The sequence below is a fragment of the Paramormyrops kingsleyae genome, chromosome 6 (genome assembly GCF_048594095.1).
Source record: "Paramormyrops kingsleyae isolate MSU_618 chromosome 6, PKINGS_0.4, whole genome shotgun sequence".
Lineage (NCBI taxonomy): Eukaryota > Metazoa > Chordata > Actinopteri > Osteoglossiformes > Mormyridae > Paramormyrops > Paramormyrops kingsleyae.
In genome coordinates, this window is record NC_132802.1 from 28,986,449 (window position 1) to 29,006,752 (window position 20,304).

At 42.8% G+C, this 20,304-nt stretch overlaps 1 protein-coding gene, 1 long non-coding RNA gene and 1 pseudogene across 2 annotated transcripts; 1 reads left to right on the plus strand and 2 right to left on the minus strand.

Annotated features, from left to right (window-relative positions):
* Positions 1–628: 628 nt before the first annotated feature.
* LOC140591656 (uncharacterized) lies at positions 629–11,593 on the minus strand. The gene is made up of 2 exons (XM_072712983.1): positions 10,707–11,593; positions 629–3,685 (listed from the first exon to the last, which is right to left on the minus strand). The coding sequence occupies exons 1-2, from the start codon at positions 11,441–11,443 to the stop codon at positions 3,592–3,594; spliced, it is 831 nt and encodes a 276-aa protein (XP_072569084.1). The 5' UTR covers positions 11,444–11,593; the 3' UTR covers positions 629–3,591.
* A 2,411-nt stretch (positions 11,594–14,004) lies between these two features.
* On the plus strand, positions 14,005–15,912 carry LOC140591657 (malate dehydrogenase, mitochondrial pseudogene; annotated as a pseudogene).
* Positions 15,913–16,101: 189 nt separating this feature from the next.
* On the minus strand, positions 16,102–19,153 carry LOC140591658 (uncharacterized). The gene is made up of 3 exons (XR_011991940.1): positions 18,849–19,153; positions 18,087–18,351; positions 16,102–17,495 (listed from the first exon to the last, which is right to left on the minus strand). It is a non-coding gene; the product is annotated as an uncharacterized lncRNA (long non-coding RNA).
* Positions 19,154–20,304: the final 1,151 nt, after the last annotated feature.

A 20,304-nucleotide genomic window follows, 5' to 3' on the forward strand; every position in this document is an offset into this window, starting at 1 on the left:
GGAATTAAAAGAGATGGGGGGGTGACTAGCTGATCACCCCCCAGTACCTATATGGAGTGTGGTGTAGGTGGGTGTGGGCTGTAGGGGGCTGTGGGGGAATAGGTGGTAATGCAGCAGGGCAGCGGGCATCCAGCACGACGCGCCCGGATGCGCGGCGCCAACGCCCACGGGGGTGCTACCCCCCCCGCCGCAGCACCCCCGCCCCAACCCGAGGGGGGTATCTGGAGCCTCATCTGCGAAGGCCTCGCTGACGAGCCGCTCTCACACAAACACCTACACTCACCAGACAGACTGACCTGGGACCTATACCCTCCATACCCTGCCCCGGTGCCCTCCCCCCAGAGGCCAGCATGCCCAGAGGCTCCCAGAGCGACACCCCAGTCAGTCCCACATGGGAAGGGGCGCCCAGGGGGAGACCGGCCCCCCCGGCACGGACGAGGCCCCCACCCCACTAGCGGGCCCCCCAGAGCCCCGAGCCCCACCCCGCACCCACGAGGCCCTAGCCACCCGGCCAGGGCCGGTGCCCCCCGCCCAGGCCGCCAGGCCCCCCCCGCGCCCACCGGGTAGACGCCCCCAGCCCCCCCCACCCCGCCAGCCCAGGGGCGACCCACAACCCCCAGCCCAGGAACCGCAGGCCCCCAGCCCCATGGAGCCACCGGCACCCACACCCCCCAGAGCCCCCCCACCATCCAAGGGACACAAGGAACAGCAAAGCCATGACCCCACACACCCACTAAGTGATGGAGTCAATTATTGGGGACCAGAGAGAGTTGAAATTGGCTAATTGATTCTTGGAGGAAGCAGACATTCGCTCCATACTAATGTGGTCCAACAAGAGACCTTTGTATTGATTAATACTCAAATTGTTTTTTGATTTCCAATTCACAAGAATAGTTTTCTTGGCGATGCACAGGGCGGTGAGAACCATTTGTGTTGCACTACCCTCCAGATCCATATTGCTTACATCGCCTAGCAAGCATAATCTCGGGGAGGCCGGAATATTATACCCTAAATACGTAGATAAGTCTTCGCATACCCTCTGCCAAAATAGGTGAACAGCTGTGCATTCCCACATAGCGTGCATATAGTTGTCTGGTGCATTATTTGTGCAATAAGGGCAGGTGTCGGATTCTATGAGGCCCATCTTGAACATCCTTTGTCCTGTGTAGTGTGTTCTATGGAGAGTCTTATATTGTATGAGTTGCAGATTGGGTTTTTTGGTCATTCTAAAAGTATTTAAACATATTTGTGTCCAGATGCTCTGGTCTATACTAATCGATAAATCAATTTCCCATTTTGAGGTTGGGAGAGATATTGAGTCGTTTAAATCTGACAATGATCTGTATATTTTTGACATTGTTTTAGGCGCATGGATTCTCAGTAGTTGGGTTACCTTTGTAGGTAATTGTAGATTTAATTCATCATGTCCGTATTTAACCCGCAGTATATATTTAAGTTGGTGGTACTCTAGAAACTTGCTTCTCTGAATATTGTACTGTGAAACAAGTTCTTCAAATGGAATAAATTGTCCATTTTGGATAATATGCTCTAGATACCGTATACCTTTATCCCTCCATACAGTGAAATTTAATACTTTCTTGTTCAGTAGGATGTCTGGATTGTTCCAGATGGGCGTTCGTTGGCATGGGGTTAGCGAGGATTTGTTTAATTTAAGAAAGTCCCACCAGGCGGTCAGAGATGTTCTAATATTAATGCTTAGGAAACATTTATGGTGTTTAATACTAGAGCTGATAAAAGGCAAATCGGAGATATCTAAATTATCACAGAACTCCTGTTCTATATTTAGCCATAGTCTGTCTAGCGGGCTTGGATTAATCCATTTCAAAACATATTGTAATCTATTGGCAAGAAAGTAGTAGTAAAAATTTGGCAAATCTAAACCTCCGCATTGTTTAGTCTTTTGTAAGGTTTTTATACTAATTCTTGGTGGTTTATCCCGCCATAGAAATTTGGAAATGTGTGAATTTAATGAATTGAACCAGGCAGAAGAGGGTTTATAGGGGATCATTGAGAACAAATAGTTAATTTTGGGTAGTACCATCATTTTAATAGAGGCCACCCTCCCCATGAGTGATATGGGCTGGGTTTTCCACCGTATAAGATCGTCTTCTATTGTTTTAAGTAGTGGAGTAAAGTTTAATTTTTGCAGGTCTGACAGCCTGGGGGAAATATTTATACCTAAATATTTGATATTTCCTGATTGTAATGTAGTATTTGGTGCATTTTGAAAATCGCAGTTTATAGGCAGGACTGTGGATTTTGACCAGTTGATGGAATACTCAGAGATTGATGAAAATCTTTCTATGACTGAAATTGTGTGAGATAGGGAGGATTGAGAGTTTGGAAGGAAAATTAATACATCATCTGCATAAAGACTTATCTTATGAAGCTCATTTTTAATTTGAATACCTGTAATATCTCTATTTTGTCTTATTATGGCTGCTAGAGGTTCAATAAAAATAGCAAAGAGAGAGGGGGAGAGTGGGCAGCCTTGTCTAGTACCCCTCTGGAGAAGAAAGCTTGGTGAAGTTTGGTCGTTTGTCCTGACTGATGCATTAGGAGAGCTATATAGAATTTTAATCCAGTTAATAAAAGATGATCCAAACCCAAATTTATTTAGTGCTGCAATAAGAAATTTCCAATTTACCCTGTCAAAAGCCTTTTCTGCATCTAAAGAAATAATTGTAGTTTCTAGTTTGTTGATGGTAGAGTAATCCATTAAGTTAATTAACCTGCGTGTGTTGGCTGCCGACTGTCTACCTTTGATGAAGCCTGTTTGATCAGGGTGTATTATGAAAGGGGTGACTTTCTCCAGTTTTTTTGCTAAAGCTTTACATATTAATTTAAGATCTGTGTTTATTAGTGATATGGGACGATAACTAGATGGGAGCGTGGGGTCCTTACCTGGTTTTAGGAGTAAACTAATATTGGCCGAGTTCATAGTCAAAGGTAATTCGCCGCTTTCTTTAATATGACATACCATTCTATGGAAAGTGGGCTCTAACGTAGTCCAAAATTCTTTATAGAATTCTGCTGGAAAACCATCTGGTCCCGGAGCCTTATTGTTGGCCATATGCTGAAGGGCATCATGGAGTTCTGCCACTGAAATGGGTGCCTCCAGTGCCATTACCTGATCTTCCTGTAATTTTGGAAGATTTATATTGTTAAGGAATTCATCAATATCAGCCTGTGGTGGATCAATCTGTGACTTATATAAATTTTCATAGAAATTTCTAAAGGTATTGTTTATTTCATCTGGGTCATGTGTAATGTTACCTAATCGGTCTTTTACGGAAGAGATTGTTATTTTTTCCTTGTTAAGCTTTAATTGGTTGGCTAAAAATCTACCTGATCTGTTGATTTGTTCGAAATTTTCCAGTCTAAGCCTTTGCACCAAGAACTGTGTTTTTTTATCATTAATCTCGTTTAATTTAAGTTTTGTTTTCCTTAATTCATCCAGAATGAATTCCTGGGACGTGGCTGCATATTCACTTTCTAAAGTTTTAATCTTTTGCTCCAGTTCTAATATTAGTGAATTCTCTGCTCTTTTCTTATGTGAGGAATAAGAGATTATCTTACCTCGCATGACTGCTTTCCCTGCCTCCCAAAGAACACAAGCTGAGATTCCTGGTGTGTCATTGTCCTCCAGGTATAGTGCCCACTCCTGGTTGAAATAATTTATAAAAATTTTTTTTTTTTTAATTTAAGTTTTTATTGAAAAGAGATACAGTCCAATACATCTGTTTATGACCTTTGCCACACTTACAACAATTACAGCTTGTGTATTATCAAAAAGCACTTCATGTCATACAACAAATCAATATATCTCTTTAGGTTATCTCTCAATTATACAAAAAACTATTTACAAAAGAAAGGGGATGTATAGATGATAGCCACACATAAAACAGATTCTATAACAAAAAAACATTTGGTTCAATAGGAGTTATGTACTCGATCCACTTGGACCAAAAATCAACAAATATATCTTTTTGATTATTCATACAGAAAGTAATTTTCTCCATTATAAACAGACTTTTTACAATATCAATCCAGTCCTGTATTTGTGGCGGATTAGGTGTATGCCAGCATCTAGTAATGGCTTTTTTACTTGAAGCAAGAATTATTCTGTACATATATTTGTTTTTCCTTTCCCAAGAGACCATTGATACTGAGCCCATATAAAGTACCTCAAAGCTAAAATCAATTTTAATGTTTAAAATACTTTCTAATACCTTATGTATATCTGTCCAAAAACATTTAATTTTAGGACATCCCCAAAATATATGAAAATGGTTAGCATCCTGTGAACCACAATGTCTCCAACAATTTGAGTTGCCTTGAAAATTATTTTTCTGTTTTGGGGTAAGGAAAGACCTAATAATATTTCTCCAGCAAAATTCTCTCCAATATGGAGAACGGGAAGTTGCCCATTGTTGTTTACATATATTTTTCCAATCCTCGGTTGAGAGGATAATCCCACTTTCTTTCTCCCATCTTTCTTTAATGTATAAGGATGAATCTCCTTTTAAATCCATCAAAGCTCTATAAAGTTTTGTAATAGTCTTAAACATTGGTTCAGCCTTGTAAGCTGAGGAGAATATTTTAACAAGAGCACTCTTATTTGGATCTTCATCAATCCCTTTTTTAATTTTCTGACAAAAATGATGCCTGAGCTGGAGGTATCTGAAAAAGTCTTCGGATTCTAAACTAAAGTGTCACGCTCGCGGGTAGAGCAGGCAGGAAGCAGGCGAGCGTAGCCAGGTAGTCAGGGTAACGGGGTTTAATAGAAGGCAGACGTACAAGCACGGACACCAACGGACACTACACAATGACTGATCTGGGGATAACTGACTCTGACAAGGACTAAATACACTAGACAAGCCACGGACAACAAGCCACAGGTTAGAACAATCAGGGCAAAACAGGAGGTAATGAGGTGGGCGTGGCACACATCGGGAGCGGACGGAGCGGGGCGTGACATAACCCCCCCCCAAAGGCGCGCCCACCGGGCGCGCCCGAGAGGAGGCGACGGACGGGACGAGGGAACAAGACCTGAAAGACAAAAAGCAAAAACCATCAACGAGACCAGGGAAACAGGACCGAAACACAAAACAGAAACAAGGACGAGAAGAAGGACAGGACGCGACAGAGGACGGGGAACGCAGACAGGCAGAAAGAAAAAGGAGACACAAAGGGGACACCCACAGGCGACACGAAGGGGCCAGGAGTGCACAGAGGAGGAACAGAGGGACCAGGAACAAAGACAGGCGGAACGAAAGGGCCAGGAGGGAACGGAGGAGGAACAAAGGGCGCCCGAAGGAACCCAGGCGGGCGACGGGCAGCGGCCGGAGGGGCCGCAGGGGAGAGGGAGAAGGGAGCAGGAGGGGACCACCCAGGGGCCAAGGGAACGGGACGAGGGAGTGACGGAGGGGACACGGAGGGAGCAGGAGGGAACACCAGGGAAGGCAGGCAGGAGGGGGAAGCCGCGGCAGGCGGAGGCGCAGCCGGAGCCGGCGAAGGCGCCGTCCGACGCCAAGCCGGAGCAGGGGGGCCCGGAGGCGGCCGACAAGGAGCCGGAGGCGGGACCGAGGACCGGCACCGAGGATCCAGGGGGGGACCCGGCGGCGACCGCCGACCCCGAGGCGCAGGACCCGCAGGCAGCCACCGAGCCACAGCCAGGGGCCGAACGGGCGAGCCAGGGGGCAGGGAGGGCGGGACCCGGGTCCTACGCCTATGTCCCCGTCCCTTGCTGGAGACGGAGAGTCGGGGTCCTGGGGGGCATCGGCCTTGCCGGGGTAATGGCGAGGGAGTCAGGGCCTCAGGCGGGGCAGCCAGAGCTGCGGGCAGGACTGGGGAAGCGGCCTCAGGCAGGGCCGCGGGCATGTGTCCAGCAGGGAGCGCCTCGGTGCGTGTGGGTGCAGGCGGAGGCGGCACCGGGACCTCAGACGCAGCTGCTGGCACCACCAGCACGTGGCCAACAGGGGGCGCCGCAGCAGGCACCACCAGCACGTGGCCAACAGGGGGCGCCGCAGCAGGCACCACCAGCACGTGGCCAACAGGGGGCGCCGCAGCAGGCACCACCAGCACGTGGCCAACAGGGGGCGCAACCGCGGCGTGCACCTCAGGTAGAACGGAGGGTGTAATGAGGTGGGCGTGGCACACATCGGGAGCGGACGGAGCGGGGCGTGACATAAAGTTTTCTTTTAGAGAATTAAAATCTAATAATTGTCCTTTATACATAATGGAACAGTAAGCAGTGATCCCTTTCTTAGCCCATATTTTGAAACGCATATCTAGTGTATTTGGTTTAAAATCGGAATCATACGATGGCCATTTCAAAACATTCACAAAATCTTTTAGATTATAGACTTTAATAATCTCAAACCAATTTTTAAATGTTACCTTAATCCATTGATTTTCTTTCTTGTTTTTAATTAAATGATCATCCACAATGATAGCTTGAATAGGGATCCCGTCAAACCAGTCAAACTCTATGTCCTTCCACCTTGCTTGATACTCTGGGTTGCACCAACAAACTATTACTCTTAACTGTGCCGCCCAAAAATATTTTTGTAAACATGGAAGCGCAACCCCTCCTTTATCTTTACTCAACTGGAGGGTTTTAAATTTTACCCTTGGTTTCTTGCCTTGCCATATGAATCTGGAGATCAATTTGTCCCATTCTGAGAATTGTTTTTTGGGCAAGGGAACAGGCAAAGATTGAAATAGATATAGCAGTCTTGGAAGTATGTTTTGCTTGACAGAATCTAACCTAGATCTCATGTTGAAAAAAGGCAAGAGATTCCATCTTGCAATGTCAAGTTTTATTCTTTTATTAATAGGATCGTAATTAAGCATTCCTAAATTGCTCATATCCTTGGGGATATTTATTCCTAAGTATTTAATAAATGCTAGATCCCATTTTAAGGAATAATCCTTTTTAATTTCGTCTGGGGGGTTATAATTAAAGGTCAATACCTGTGTTTTTGAAAAATTTAATTTAAATCCTGAAAAAGAGCCAAACTTTTTTAATGTTTCCATTAACTCAATCAATGACTCAGTTGGATCGTTTAGATAAACTAATATATCGTCAGCAAATAATGCTATTTTATGTTCATCATCTTTGATGTTAATACCTTTTATTTTAGAATTTTGCCTGATCCATTGCCCCAGAGGTTCAATAAACAATGCGAAGAGCAGAGGAGAGAGAGGGCACCCCTGTCTAGTACCCCTCTCGAGGGCAATGTTCTTTGATAAATTACCATTTATTTTAATCCTCGCGGTGGGACATGAGTATATATTTTGGATTACTTTAATAAATTTCTCGTGAAAATTCAATTTGGTAAGAATGCCCTTAAGGAAAAGCCAATTGACAGAGTCAAAAGCCTTCTCTGCGTCAAGGCTTAGGAGAACAGCTTGTAATTTAGAATCTTGAATATGATTAATAATTTGGAGAGTTCTTCTGATGTTATCTTGTGTTTGCCTACCATGGATAAAACCAGTCTGGTCAGAGTTAATTAAATCTGGCATTAACAATTCTAGTCTTTTAGCTAGGATTGAGACAAACAATTTGTAGTCCATGTTCAGGACAGAGATTGGTCTATATGATGAACACTCTTGTTTGTTTTTCCCCTCCTTTGGAATAACAGAAATAGTGGCTTCTCTCCACGAGGGTGGCAGATCACTTCCATGCAAAACATGATTAAATGCTGGTAATAAAATAGGGATAAGTTGTTGTCTAAATATCTTATACCACTCAGATGAAAAACCATCTGGCCCCGGTGACTTGTTTGTTTTAAACCTGGATATTGCTTTATTTAACTCCTCCTCAGTTATATCCGCAGTTAATTCAGCATTCCAGGTACCACTAACTAAAGGAAGTTTTAAGGGAGTAAGAAAAGAATCAATTTCGACAGAATTTACAGTCTGTGCCTGAGTATAAAGTTTTTTGTAATAATTTTCGAACACTCTCTGAATATCTTCCGACTTATGGAATAGCTGTTTTGATATTGGGTCTTGTATCTTCTGTATTGTCACATCAGCCTGTTGCTTACGTAATTTTCTAGCCAATACCTTCATTGCTGTACCTCCAGACTCATAGTATTTTTGTTTTAAGAAGGTTATTTTTTTCTCTATGTCTTGTGTATATAGGTAATTCAACTCTGTTCTAACTTTCTTAATTTCTTGAGACAAATTTTTTTTAGGATCCTTCTTGTTTTCCAATTCTAATTTATTTAGACTGTTCGTAAGTCTGTTATGTTTTTCAAGTCTACCTTTCTTTAATTTAGACGTAATGGCTATAATTTTACCCCTAAGAACTACTTTACATGCGTCCCAAAGTATAGAGGGCGGAACTAAACCATTATCATTCTGCTCCACATATCGTTGTATTTCTACTACAAGTTGTTCCCTAATCGCTTTATTGTTCAGAATGCCTGAGTTCAGTCTCCAGAGAGTATTTTTTGGTTTAATCTCTAAATTTAAATACAGTGATATTAATGCATGATCTGATATGTCAATTAAACCTATGTTACAATTTTTAATTCTAAATTTGTCTTGTCCAAACGCTAGAAAGTAATCAATTCTTGAATATGATGTATGCCGATATGAATAATAAGTATAATCTCTATGTCCTGGATGAAAGTCTCTCCATACATCAATCAGACCTATTTCTTTTATCATTGTATTTATATGTTTTCTTAATGGACTCGCTAAATGGGTGGAAGTGTTCGAAGAATCTAATTTAGGGTCTAATAAAACATTTAAATCCCCACCGCAAAGAAAGATGCCTTGCGATTCCGATGCTATTAGATTAATCAAAATCTTAAAAAAGGAACATTTACTACCTGGAGGAGCATAGACATTAAGAATAGTAACTAAGGTGCCCTCCACTCTACCTCTTATCATTATGTATCTACCCTCTCTGTCTTTTATTTCTGTAAGATGCTCATAAGTCACTTTATTAGAAATTAAAACTGCAACCCCTCTCCTACGTCCAGATCCAAAAGACGCGGAAAAAACATATTTAAACCCCATCCGATTTAATTTGTTATGCTCTATTAAACTGAGATGGGTCTCTTGAAGCAATGCTATCTCAATTTTCTCTTTTTTAAGTTTAGTCAGAATCTTGCTTCTTTTTACAGGATTAAGTAACCCATTTACGTTATATGATGCTACCTTTATGTAATTACTCATTTTTCCTTCAATCCACTTATTTCCCTGTGTTTTAAATCCAATATTCTCACAGTTGTATAGCAATCATCTGATAACATCCCCTTCTGAGTATGCATTGAACATGAACAGGTGAGTGAAGAACAACCATAAAAAGGTGAAACTATAAAAATTATAAACAAGACTTCCAAGTAAGGGGTCGCAACATATCGACCCTTCAATTTATAAAATTTTGATCTTTAAGCAATGATGTATTAAATCTCCAATGTTTGATTGGCGGAGTGACCTTTGTGTTAGTCAGAGTGAGGGAGACTGGGGCGTGGTCGCTGATAGTGATAGGGTGGATCTGAACCGCTGAAGTGTCCCTCATTTTGGAGCTACTGATTAGAAAGTGGTCTAGGCGGGAGTATGATCGGTGTACAGACGAGAAAAAAGTATATTCTCTAAGAGTGGGATGATGAGAACGCCAAACATCACATAGACCAAGGTCCCTCATATATTGTTTCAGGATTTCTGGGGATTGCCAGTTCCTATAGCTACCTGCATTACTAAACCTATCAATTTCAGGGTTAAAAATCAGGTTGAAGTCCCCTCCTATAAGAAGTGTGGTGTCAGAATGATCAGAAAGTGAGGTGAAAAGAGTGTGAAAAAAGGAGGGGTCGTCAACATTTGGGCCATATATACTAGCAATACATATGTTCATGTTTTGGATAGATAAGTTGACTATAATGAATCTACCTTCTGGGTCTGTAATAGTGTTAATGGTAGTAAAGTGTATTTTTTTATTAATCAGTATGGCCACTCCTCTCTGTTTTGAGTTGTATCCAGCTGAATATACATGAGGGAACTCTGGTGAGGTGAGTGCATCTGCAGCTGTTTTGGACAGATGTGTCTCTTGTAGGAGGACAATGTCTGCTTGTAAATCTTTCAGGTGATTAAAAACTTTTAGCCTCTTTACTCTGGAGCCGACACCACGTACATTCCATGTGACAAACCTTATTGTGCTCATGTTTAAACTAACTCGCCGGGTGTGCGGAGCTTGCTAGGTGTGTGTGTCTGTGCGTGTGCATGTGCGTGCCTATGCTCACCTGTACTTATATGTGCGCATAAGTGCCTATGTACCTCTGTGTGCATGTGAAGTACATATGTGTGTGATGTGTCTATATGTATGGTCTGTTTATGTGCTGCTTGTGTGCGTACGTTATGTGCGATGCATTTATGCATAATCATGGTGTTATACGTTATATATAGGAGAAGAGAGAAGAAGAAAAGAGGAGAGAAAATAACAGCTGAATTAAAGAAGAGAGAGAGAAAAAGCGGGGTGCAGTCACTATTAAGACGTGGGCACATCTTACCTCAGGCTATGCTTTGAGACCAGCAGTTATTATATTAACGGAGACATACCTTGGAAAAGTTAGCGGGGTTTTTTTTTTTTTTTCCCCCGGATTATTTTACTCTAGTATAGCCAGGGGGTAGTATCCCGGTCGCGGTAAAGTTGTCCGTTGACATACAACCTGTCCACGGTGATGACCGCTCGCGAACCTCCGTCTATGAGACGCTTCCTCACGGGAAACAGGACCCGGCGTCGCTCCAGGATCTCCTTAGGGAACTGGTCGTTGACACTAAAGTTCGTCCCCGTCAGTTCCCTGCCTCGGCTTTTAACCACCTCTTTTTGCTTGTAGTGCTCGAATTTTGCCACGATGGGTCGTGGTCTGTGGCCGTCGGGTCTTTTACCTCCAAGGCGGTGCACACGATGGAAGGTGATGTTACTTGTGGTCTCCGCTGGAAGTTTGAGCTGTTTATGGATGAAGTTCTTCACCGTGGTTTCGGGATTTTCGTCCGCTGCTTCTGGGATGCCTGCAAAAACGAGGTTGTCCCTCATGCTTCTCGCCTGGAGGTCCAAAACCGCTTCTTTGATTTTCTTGTTTTCTAACGAGAGCTGGCCCAGGCCCTCTGTGAGGGATTTCACGGACTCTCTGAGAGCTGCGTTCTCTTTAGCGAGCGTCTCCACCTGTTTCTGGCTGAACTCCAGAGACTCACGCATCGCCTGGAATTCCCTATGGAGAATTTCTAATAGGGACATACGTGCGTCGAAGCTCGATAGCCTCTTATCAATGGAGTCCAGAATGTTTGCCAGGTCTTCCCTAGGTGGGGAGGCCGCCTCGGGTGAATCCTCGGGTCTGCTCCTCTTGGTGGATGAAGCGGTTTTGCTGGTGGTCGGAGTCTCGGTGAGAGGCTTTGGTTTCCCCATTATAATCCGGTCAAAACACTCGTCGATGAAAGTAAATAGGTTATCCAATCCGTCCGCAGACTCCTCCAGAGTGAAGATTTTAAATGAACCGCGATTAATTATATACTTTTTACTTATTTACTCACTTAATTTTAGGTTATTCTAAATTGGCGAAGATATTTAATTACTTTTCTCTTACTTTCTAACTCACCACAATTTTGGAATGCAGACAGTACTGTCAGTATTGTTATTACAGTGTTAAACTTAACTAAGTCTTAGTGTTAAACTGACACCAGTTACATGACTGTGACTTCATCTCTCCCCTGATTACAAGCCTGTATGGGTGGCACACAGGAACAAAGATGGGCGGCCCATATCTGCCCTATCTTAAAGTGCACTCATATGAGGACCATAAGAACCACCCCAGATTTACCCACCATCATGAGAAAGACTGACCAATATGGACCTTACGGCCTTTTGTCTTTTTTCATATTAAAACTTTGTCTCTATCAGTTCAACATTGATTGTTCTTTAAGATTAGGTAACTGTTCCTGTGGGCTGAATCAAAGACAGCACACATCTCTCCTTCAAAGGCTGCTCATATCACAGCCAGGAACACGGGATGAGCTGGAAGATGTTCTGCCCTCTGCAGCTGATACAGTAGAGGAACTTAATAGTCTCTGCTCTAAAGCAACCTCAGATAAGGAGTTTAGAAGAAAAATAGTGAGTTTGATAGTTATAGTGTTCAGTATGCATCCATCTTTCATTAATATCAAGTATTTGTAAGTAAAAAGCATACAATGTTAGACAGATATAATCTAGAATACAATACAACACCTAACAACAAGGTGACTGATGAATTTTCAACAAGCAAAATAGACTCAAAGTAAATTTTAACTATATTCATAAACGCAGAAACATGCAATGAACAAAAGAGAGTTCACAAAGAAACATAACTAACGGTAGACAAAACCAAACTGTTACAAAATGTTTTTTTGATTACATTTTTGATTTGTTTGCAGATCATATACCTGGGGGTAATGGATTAAAAGCCCACATAAGAAATATGATGAAGGTGGCCACCAACAAACTGTGGTCCAAGTATTCATTTAAAGGACAACGGGGAAAACTACCACTACAGAATCTGGAAATAATCAGCCTCTTCATCAGTAAGATATACATTGACACCATTTAAAAATGTAAACATCTGTCAATTGGACTCAATAATACAAATTAAAATTGCGTTTAAAACACATCTCTTTAGGCTGGCATACCCACTATAGTAATGCAGTAATACTTATAGTAGTACTATAAGTATTACTGTTATATCCTAATTTGTCTTGTCATTTGATTTTACTGTGTTCAGTACTTTTATTGTCATTAACTTTATTGTTGTTTTATTCTTTGTGAAGCGACCTTGAGTGTTAACCCTGGGGAACCCACAGGGTCATATACAACCCTTCCTTTTATTTCTGCCTTACATTCAACCCACTCATCAAAGTTAAGAATTTTTTTTTTTTGCTTTACAGCCCATTGAACCAGTAACAGTGACATTTAGTGATTACTGACTCAATTAACCAGATTTTTTTCCACAATAAATATGGCCCCTAACGCGTTTTGAGATTCACCTGTCAAGCTGTGAATAGGTAAGTGGCAGAAATTTTGCATCATCAGTTATAATGTTTAGATGTTATAGAACATGTACAACTAGGTTTTGGATGTTTTGAAACTTTTCTGGCAACTGTGATGATCATGTTCCATGTGCTCAACATCAGCCTCAAAAACAGAGGGAATACATGTGGTACACCAGACCTTACAACCCACCACAGGTAAACTTTCTGTGTGTAGTGCACCTTTTTGCAGGTCCGTTCACTTGACCTGTTTCTTGATGGTTTGGCATGTTTGAAGCATGTGTCTTATTGCCAGCACATGGTGAATGATGAAAAGGAAAACTCAATAAATGCATTTTGCAAATGAGAATGTTGCAAAGATTTGGTTTCTCCTTCTTTTCTGTCCTTATTTCATAGGTGAAATTTAATAATAGTCATCACTTTATGAATCCCCGTGGGGAAATTGTCTTTTTTTTTTACGCCTCCCTCAACTTGGTCTTTGCAAGCAAGCAGTCCATGGCAGCGCCCAGGGAGCTGGGGGTTAAGGGCCTTGCTCAAGGACCCGCAGACATGCTGAGGCTGGGTTTGAAGCGGCAACCTTGTGATTACAAGCACACAGGCTTAGCCCACTGAGCCACATGCTGCCCCTTTACATTAACAAATTAACAAGTTGGAAGAGCATGAACAGTCCAGCGGGTCGTATATGGCACATTTCATAACATGGACTGGGAAAGGGTTATTTTTTTTACAAAACACCTGTTTTTGAGTTCACTGGGTCTGTATGATCATTTTAGCCAATGGAGATATTTTTCCTATAATGATAAGGTGCTCTGGGTTCCCCAGGGTTAATCCCACTTCCGGTCCCTGAGTCTTCCTTGCCCCACCCGTCCCTCACAGCCATTAGATAGCAATTACTAAAGCAGAAGAAGAAATGCAAGGTTAGCATTTTTATTACAGTGCTTTCATCTTCAATTCATTCTACAATTCCAGTATTCCATGCACATTAAAACAATTACACTCTAATACATTTTGAAAGAAAAAAAAACACTAGTAACTAAGTGCATCGTGGTATGATGAGTAGTGTACAAGGCCCAAAACCTTTCACTAACATGTTGCTTATGTTGTTAGCAGACAGATGGCTTACAAGCCAAATTCACAATTAGAATCTAGCGATCGCAGAAAATAAAATAACTCTGTCGTATTACACAGCCTTGTATGCAAGGACAACGTAAGCCCCTAGTGATTGTGACGTTTTCGACGGATAAGCCCGTATAAAAGATAGACATGTTTAATGAGGAAACCAACAGCGCAAAGTCGTGCACTTTTCATCTAGACGTCTGACACATTGTTCGAATCTCCGTTCTCTCAAACACGCTGCAGAGATCTGCCTGCTCCGCCCCACACACACGGAGTGAAACTGTCCGACACAAGAAAAAAAAAAACCAGAAGCAACAGTAACACTGGGCTGCCCGCAGACGTGCCTGTCTGTAAATCGGCGTACTACACTCGTAGTATTAAAAAAAATGCCAAATATCGGCCGGCCAATATGTCGGTCGACCTCTATTGTTATTGACACTAATTAATGTCACGTTTACTGAGAAACAATCTGTGTACATGATTAACATAATCTCTTTAACTGACATAATTTAATTTGTTCTTGACAGCACACTTTGGAAGACAGGAACCCTTTGGATGATCATCTCAGAGTGACATTTTCTGCAGCAAGGACTAACTGTGCACTTGTTTGAACTTCAATTCAGTTCGGTTCTTTAGTCAAGAGTTTTTGTCGCTCTCGACCGGGAGCCGTGGTAGAGGATGTCAGTGCCGTTGCTAAGGGAGAATCTACATACTTTCTATTTTGTTTTAATCCTACCAGCAAACCAGTAGTCAGAATGTTTTCCCGCATCGCAAGATCAGCTGCAAGCATCGCTCGTAGCTTATGCACCTCTTCCCAGAACAATGCCAAGGTGGCAGTGCTGGGTGCGTCCGGGGGCATCGGCCAGCCCCTGTCACTGCTCCTGAAGAGCAGTCCCCTGGTCAGTCAGCTCTCCCTTTACGACGTCGTCCACACCCTCGGAGTGGCTGCAGACCTCAGCCACATCGAGACCAGGGCGCAGGTGACTGGCTACGTCGGCCCAGAGCAACTCCCGCAAGCACTGAAGGGGAGTGAAGTTGTCGTCATCCCTGCTGGAGTGCCCAGGAAGCCGGGGATGACGCGAGATGATCTATTTGACACAAACGCCTCCATCGTGGCCACCCTGGCAGATACCTGTGCCCGCAACTGCCCTGACGCAATGTTATGTGTCATCACCAACCCGGTAAACTCCACTGTTCCCATCACTTCGGAAATTCTTAAAAATTAGATACGCTGGCCACCCTGACGGGCCGGATCCAGGAGGCAGGCACGGAGGTGGTTGAGGCAAAGGCTGGGGCAGGCTCTGCCACCCTCTCCATGGCATACGCAGGGGCAAGGTTCGCCTTGTCTCTGCTGGATGCCATGAATGGCAAAGAGGGGGTCGTGGAGTGTGCATTCGTCAGGTCTGAGGATCACGAATGCACATACTTCTCCACCCCTCTCCTCCTTGGTGGACAAGGAGTGAAGAGGAACCTGGGCCTGGGGAAGCTCTCTGCCTTTGAGGAGAAACTGGTGGTGGAAGCCTTGGATGAGCTGAAGGCCTCCATCAGGAAGGGGGAGGACTTTGTAAGAAACACGCCAGGTCAAGGGGAGGCGCACTAAAAGTCCTCCCTTCACAAGGAAGCTGTTTGCTGGACTACTTTTGTACTGCAGACCTATTCCCGGACTGATGGGAATGAGCAAAATGTGACTGTGGCAAACTTTTACTGTCCTGTAATGTACTGTAAATAAACTCTTACGAACTATTTTTCTTTGGCCGTGTTGTTTTTTGGTGTGTGAGGCAGAAAGGTTAATTGTGATTTTTCTGACAGATGTTGTGATTTGATTTGCGATGGATTTTTTTTAAAAGTCAAGCTTCAGAATTAAATATGATCTCCTTAGCTTCAAGTCAGCGACTTTATGTAGGGGATCTTATAATATTGCAGGAAACTGGTGGTGGAAGCCTTGGATGAGCTGAAGGCCTCCATCAGGAAGGGGGAGGACTTTGTAAGAAACACGCCAGGTCAAGGGGAGGCGCACTAAAAGTCCTCCCTTCACAAGGAAGCTGTTTGCTGGACTACTTTTGTACTGCAGACCTATTCCCGGACTGATGGGAATGAGCAAAATGTGACTGTGGCAAACTTTTACTGTCCTGTAATGTACTGTAAATAAACTCTTACGAACTATTTTTCTTTGGCCGTGTTGTTTTTTGGTGTGTGAGGCAGAAAGGTTAATTGTGATTTTTCTGACAGATGTTGTGATTTGATTTGCGATGGATTTTTTTTAAAAGTCAAGCTTCAGAATTAAATATGATCTCCTTAGCTTCAAGTCAGCGACTTTATGTAGGGGATCTTATAATATTGCAGGAAACTGGTGGCGGAAGCCCTGGAGGAGCTGAAGGCCTCCATCAGGAAGGGGGAGGACTTTGCGAAACACCTTTAAGGCCGCCGGCTCTGGCAAGCCTCTGGCAAGCCGGTAATGTTCCAACCAGTGTCCTGAAGCAAAAGTCCACTGGCTCCGACAAGACACCTCACCCCAACTCGGTGGGGTTAAAATGACCTTAATGTTATATTTAGTTAAATTGATGTGTTATATATTAATTGTTAATAAACTGTGTTTTTGATTACTTCTTGGCTGTCTGACTTTGTTAACCTCTGCATGTTTCTCAGAGACTGGGGTTATTCTAACTAACATTCTCTTCCAGCCTCTTACTCAACCCCGTTTGTCCGAGACCCGATGCGACTGCCCAAGTTCAGTTACGGCAAAGTCCGGCCCAGCCTCTGAGGCTCGCACAAGCTGAGTCACGGCATAATGTCTGGCTCAGCCTCTGAGGTGCGCACACGCTGGGTTATGGCATAAAGTCCGGCCCAGCCTCTGAGGCGCACACACGCTGAGTTACGGCAAACACCGGCTTAACCTCTGTGGCCCTCACTAGCTCAGATTTGGCAAGTGTCAGCTGAGCCTCTGAGGCGTTATGGGTCGCCGGGCCCCAAGTGGGCAGCCTACATTGGCCCGATTGGAATTTGCACATCGGCACGACATTGGCCCCAAAATGCTGGCCCATTGTGGGCAAACGTATAGTTTGCAACTGAGAAATTTCTTGTTCATCAAAAGCTGAAGTACAAATTAAAATATTCTGCCCAGTGTAAATTAAGAAGCTGAGGCTCTAAAATCCAGAGTAAATCTTACCGCAGACAACTATACAGAGTTTTAGGCTTCAAAAGCCTTGTTTTTCTCCATGGCCCATCCAGTTTAGCTGTGTAGCTAGCTCATTGGTCATGAGAGTTGACATCACACGCCTGGTTGTAGATGCTACATCTCCACCTCCAACAGTTCCCAGGTAGACAGTCTGCAAAGGTTGATACATTTATAAAGAGGGATTTTAGTAGTCTTACTTCACTTAACTTTTTATGTCACTTTTTAACTCAGACTGTACTAACAACTTTGCCTGTATTCATTAAAAAAAGTATTTTATGAGTGGAAGGTTAATCATTGTGTATATGTGAGTCAGGTCTGCAACATTATAGGCATAGAGACTAACAGAAAAAATGATGATACAAATTATTTCCTTAACAGTTCCTGCAACCTCTCCTGGTGCAACCTCTCCTGGAGCCGACACCTTATCGTGGTAGAGGGGTTTGCGTGTTCCAATGATCCCAGGAGCTAAGTTGCCCAGGGCTTTATGCTACTGATAGGGTCACCCAAGGCAAACAGGTCCTGGGTGAGGAACCAGACGAAGTGTGGCTCATCAGACCCCTTATGATGAGTAAAAACATTGATTCACGTTTTCCCTCGCTCTGACGCGGGTCACCGGGGCCCCCCCCTGGAGCCAGGCCTGGGGGTGGGGCTCGATGGCGAGCGTCTGGTGGCCAGGCCTGCACAAGGACTCTTGTGCATTATGGTATGGAATTACTTTGTGACAAACCATGTGCAACCATACCTGGAATGAGTACTGAGGTTGAATAACGTTGACTGTTATGTGACACTGCTGTCGCAGAACTCATTGGTAGCTCATTTACTGCTGGCTGGGGAGACTCTGAACATGCAGCAGTAGGAGAAGAAGGAGGTTGTTCAGAAGAGGATGAAGTGTGTTCGGTAATAGAGGTCAATACTGGACGAGGAGGAGGTTTGGGTAGGGATGGACATCTTTTTTTACAGCTACACTACCGCAGCCATGGCCCAGCTCCTCCAATCTCTTGTTTGGTCTATTGAAAAAATGTGTATACTATAATTATAAATAGGGCTGTGCAAAATGAAGATGTAACGACAGAAAAATACTAATTGTTTTATAAAATATTCTGTCATTTATTACATTGTGTTGCAAATCACAGTTAGTGGTAATGCATTTAAGCTATTTGATACATTTGAATGATACACTAGACAAATGAGAGTTAACAAGACATAAGTCTATCCATGTGATCATTTTACATAAACTATGCTCTGAACCTACAGAAAATGTGCTATATCATGATATGTATCAACGAGATATGAAATGACCTAAAATGTTACATGAGAGTTTGGACATATCGCACAGCCATAATAGAAAATTACAATCTTTAGACAACATACACAAAAAACACAGATGCTAATGGATTAGATAAACCGCAGAGAGTACACATTTTTATTCTATAATGCAGAAATTCTAAGCTTGAAATCTGTGCTTAAGTCATAGCAATGAAACGGGGTAGGAAAATTATTGTACCTTCTACAACGATCTCCCCTTTCAAGCTGTCTTTCTGGATCACTGAAAAATGAAGTGTCCTCTTCAATGAGAACATGGAAAAATTGATAGGCCTACTTTAAAAAACAAACTGAACACATTGATATAACAACCGCTGCACACCACTGTGTACTGAGACGTAAATTAACTAACAATCTAATCTGATAACTTTCTGACAGGAAATTTTAAAACGTGGTCCGCAAAACCGTCGAGAATTTTTTACGGCTAAGATAAATAATATGTTAAAATACGAGTAAATAGCAAATAAACAGCAACAGCAGCATCAAAAAAACTTATAAATTACCTTCTGACAATTCACGCCTGCCCGCCAAAACTCCTCACAAACGACCTCCGTGGCGCGACGGGGAAAAAAAACCGTTACAGTGCATGGGGATACGTAAAGGCGCATGCGCGTTTGGAAAACTATATTATATATTATTATAATAAAAATAAGACTATTTTGGATAGATTTGTTTATTATGGAATAAATAATTTAACTGAAATTAGTTATAATTGTTTAATGCTCACTTTTAAAATCAGGGCCGAAGTTTCTTCCCAGTCCGAGCCCGTGTGCCGTTACTATAGTACCTGACGCTATAGAATTGAACTCTTAATTTATCGGATGACCTGGAACATGCAGGCATGTTTTAATTATCATTCCTGTTGGAAGATCGTTCAGGCTACATTTGTGAGCATTTAGACTAATCATTTTCACAGATGAATAAAAATTAAAATGAAGTGTAACTTCCCAGTTGGTGTCCGAAAAAAACCGGTCGTTTGGCGCTGTCCTGGCTTCGTATCACTGATGATACCGGCCTGTGGGGCTGTACCACAGGTATAGTGGGCCAGTGTTCTGTGTCATGTGCAAAACTATCACATGTATTACTTCCGTGATCAAACTCATCACCATTGCTTTACACTGTGAAAAAATAGCCAACAGATAATTTGAGCGCCCACAAAGGTTACAGCAGATTCTTCTGCTAAATCTCTTCTGTTCATCTGCTCAATAAACGTGTTATCTAACTGCTTAGGACACAGCACCGCATATATAATAACCTGTAGCTACAAATGCTAGTCTGATTATGTTAACGCAGCCTGTTCGCTGTGTTGTAAGATCTTGCTATATTATATGAAAAGAAGTACTTCAGATAAAATTATTAATTTAAAATGCTATCCAGGCCTGCAAATCACTTTTGCAGCTTATTAATGGATTAAAATTAAATAGAAAAAGCATTGTCATAAAAAAAAAACAAGGTGAACAGCTTGTACAAGTTTGTATATAGCTCCTAAGAACTACAGTACAATAAGGCAGACTCAGCGAGGGGGCTGAGACTTGGCACAAGAGGGGGTTGTCGGGTGTGCCTTTGTCAGCTCCGAGGATCTACTTTACGTAAAGTTGCAGACTGTTGTTTTGGCTTGTCTGTACTGCACAATAATA

What these genes read in the sequence shown, in the direction of transcription:
- LOC140591656 (XM_072712983.1), bottom strand. Translation starts at nt 11,443, where the DNA reads ATGGGGAAACCAAAGCCTCTCACCGAGACTCCGACCACCAGCAAAACC. An exon ending in GCGGTCATCACCGTGGACAG is followed by an intron (nt 3,686 to 10,706) that starts GTTGTATGTCAA and finishes TATTTCAACCAG; the next exon opens with GAGTGGGCACTATACCTGGA.